This window comes from Cryptomeria japonica, chromosome 9 (assembly GCF_030272615.1).
Source record: "Cryptomeria japonica chromosome 9, Sugi_1.0, whole genome shotgun sequence".
Lineage (NCBI taxonomy): Eukaryota > Viridiplantae > Streptophyta > Pinopsida > Cupressales > Cupressaceae > Cryptomeria > Cryptomeria japonica.
Window position 1 is genome coordinate 60,927,558 of NC_081413.1, and position 2,275 is coordinate 60,929,832.

At 36.5% G+C, this 2,275-nt stretch overlaps 1 protein-coding gene across 1 annotated transcript; it reads right to left on the reverse strand.

Annotated features, from left to right (window-relative positions):
* Nucleotides 1-567: 567 nt before the first annotated feature.
* LOC131033501 (phospholipase A1-Igamma2, chloroplastic-like) lies at nucleotides 568-1,977 on the reverse strand. The gene has a single exon (XM_057964731.2). It carries the CDS (start codon nucleotides 1,975-1,977, stop codon nucleotides 568-570), a length of 1,410 nt encoding a protein of 469 aa, XP_057820714.2.
* Between the last annotated feature and the right edge of the window lie 298 nt (nucleotides 1,978-2,275).

Here is a 2,275-nt window from a genome sequence, read left to right on the forward strand (position 1 = left end):
TCACAATTTTAACATTAAATGTATGAATATGATTATTCTCTGTTAAGTTGAGTGTCTAAGATTTGTTTAAAGAACATTTTTAAGGCCTTTTTAATCATCAATTGATATGAGCACAAATTGCAACATCTATATTTAACCACATTAGTTTCCATTTAGCTCTCGAGACAACATTTTATATTTTTTGTACAACCATCTAGATGATGTTCAATATTCTCAATTCTATACTAAAATAATCAATATTCAACATTTTAATAGACATCACATCCAAGATGCTACAATGACTCTTATCAAAACTCACCAAACTTATACTATATCAACAATTGTAAACAATTAATAGTGATTAATTGAACATATTGATATTATATCAAATTTTTAATAAAGCATTTATAAATTCAATTATATACATGTTATGGCATATGATATAAATTACAATCACTATAAACATTGCACCTTCTTTCAATGCAAGTACAACCGCATATTAATAAAGATCTTCAATGTACAATTTCAGTTGACATTAAACATCGTTGACAAATATTCCACTAAACATTAATGGAATCAGATAGGGTTCTAGATTGTACGTCCAATTTGGAAGACAATTATAACTACAGAAAGAACAAGAACCACTTGCAATAAACTTACTAAATTAAAGATGACCGGGGGTGAGGACTGAGGAAGGAGAACAGAAGTGGCCGGTCTCGGAGAGTATACCAGCTTTCCATCTATACGTTTCACCACTTCTTTATTTCTCCGCGTCCACCAGTAAGAAGGGATTTGAAGCTTTGTAACCAATAAATCAGAATTCTTGTTGACAAGGGCTCGATCTCTTCCTGATGATGTAAAAGGCAGCTTTTTATTCTCTTGAAGCCCATCGATCAAGTGGAGATAAACCTCTAAATTGTGGAAGCCCACTGGATTATAAGTTTGCTTCAGCACTGTTGAGTTGCTGGTGTCTAAACTAATCTCGATTCCAACGTGAACATATGCCCATGGAAACCAATACAGAATTCTGGTGAGCCAACCCATTTTCTCATTCACAAAAACTCCAGGAACTTTAGGAATGAAATCTTTTCTATTTACCAGGCGCAACACTTTAACTCCAATCTCCTCAACGTGTTGGGAAAATGATAAGTTACCTACACGTGGAGAGGCAAAGGCAAACACTGTGACAGGTATTGGTCTCATGTAATTTTCGTTCATCACCATTTGTTTTATATCATATGCACTTAGGGTTGCCAGTGCAGCTCCCAAGCTGTGTCCAGTGAACGTTATACTCACATCTTCATCTTTGAAATTATTCAATAACCTCGTTATTTCATTCACAACAATCTCTCTTGCGCTGAGTCTGGAGCCTTCATTTACAGATGTATAATACTTCAAAAACCCCTTCTCTACCCGAACATCGGATTTGAATGTAGCTTGGATGTTGGATTCTACGTTAATCGACAAAGTAGCAGGAACTAATATATCTCTGAGATTTTGAATCCATTCTTGTGGTGTTTCGGTGCCTCTCCATGCAACAACTATATCCCGCCTACCCAATCTTTTTATCTCATTTTCATCTGTGCAAACAGCAATGAAACCCATCCAAGCACCGCTATCCCTTGCTTTCTCCTGGAAATAGGAATTTAGGGTTCCAGTATTGGCATATATGTATTCGGTAACTTGATAACCACGTCCACATTTTACTAATTCCAATCTCTTCCCCAGTGAGCTTTTTGTGCGCTTGCAATTCCTATAGTATTTGGAAGACCGAGTATTATCAAATGCATCGTAGCACTGCTGTGCAAAATCACCATATCTGAGAATCTCTGCTTTGAGAAGCGGGTGAATGGGATGAAGCATGCCCTTCCAATTGTTTGCGCCTTGGATTTCTCGCCATATATCACCAAATTGACGTTGGCTTTCGCATGTTCCATTCTCATTCAGATCTTCGCATTTTAGAGATCCATTAGCAATCCCTAATGGGAATTTTCCCATGGATTATTATTGAAATGACAACTCTCTGTTTACAACACAAATTTTGTTCGAAGGGGTTTTTACAGAGATTTGAGGCACTACAAAGCAAATAGAAATTCCAATTTCTGAGACGTTGGTCACTTTTACGTTTAGGCTTTGATATCTTAGATAGCTGATACATACACCGAATGCGCTGACGTTTATATATATTAGCATTTTGGATATTAAAACCTACCATTCTTAAATAGAATCTTCCACCTACAGCTTGCGGTGTTCAGACCTTCCGTTCTGAATACACATAATCATCCGTGTCGCTGAC

What these genes read in the sequence shown, in the direction of transcription:
- LOC131033501 (XM_057964731.2), bottom strand. Translation starts at nt 1,977, where the DNA reads ATGGGAAAATTCCCATTAGGGATTGCTAATGGATCTCTAAAATGCGAA.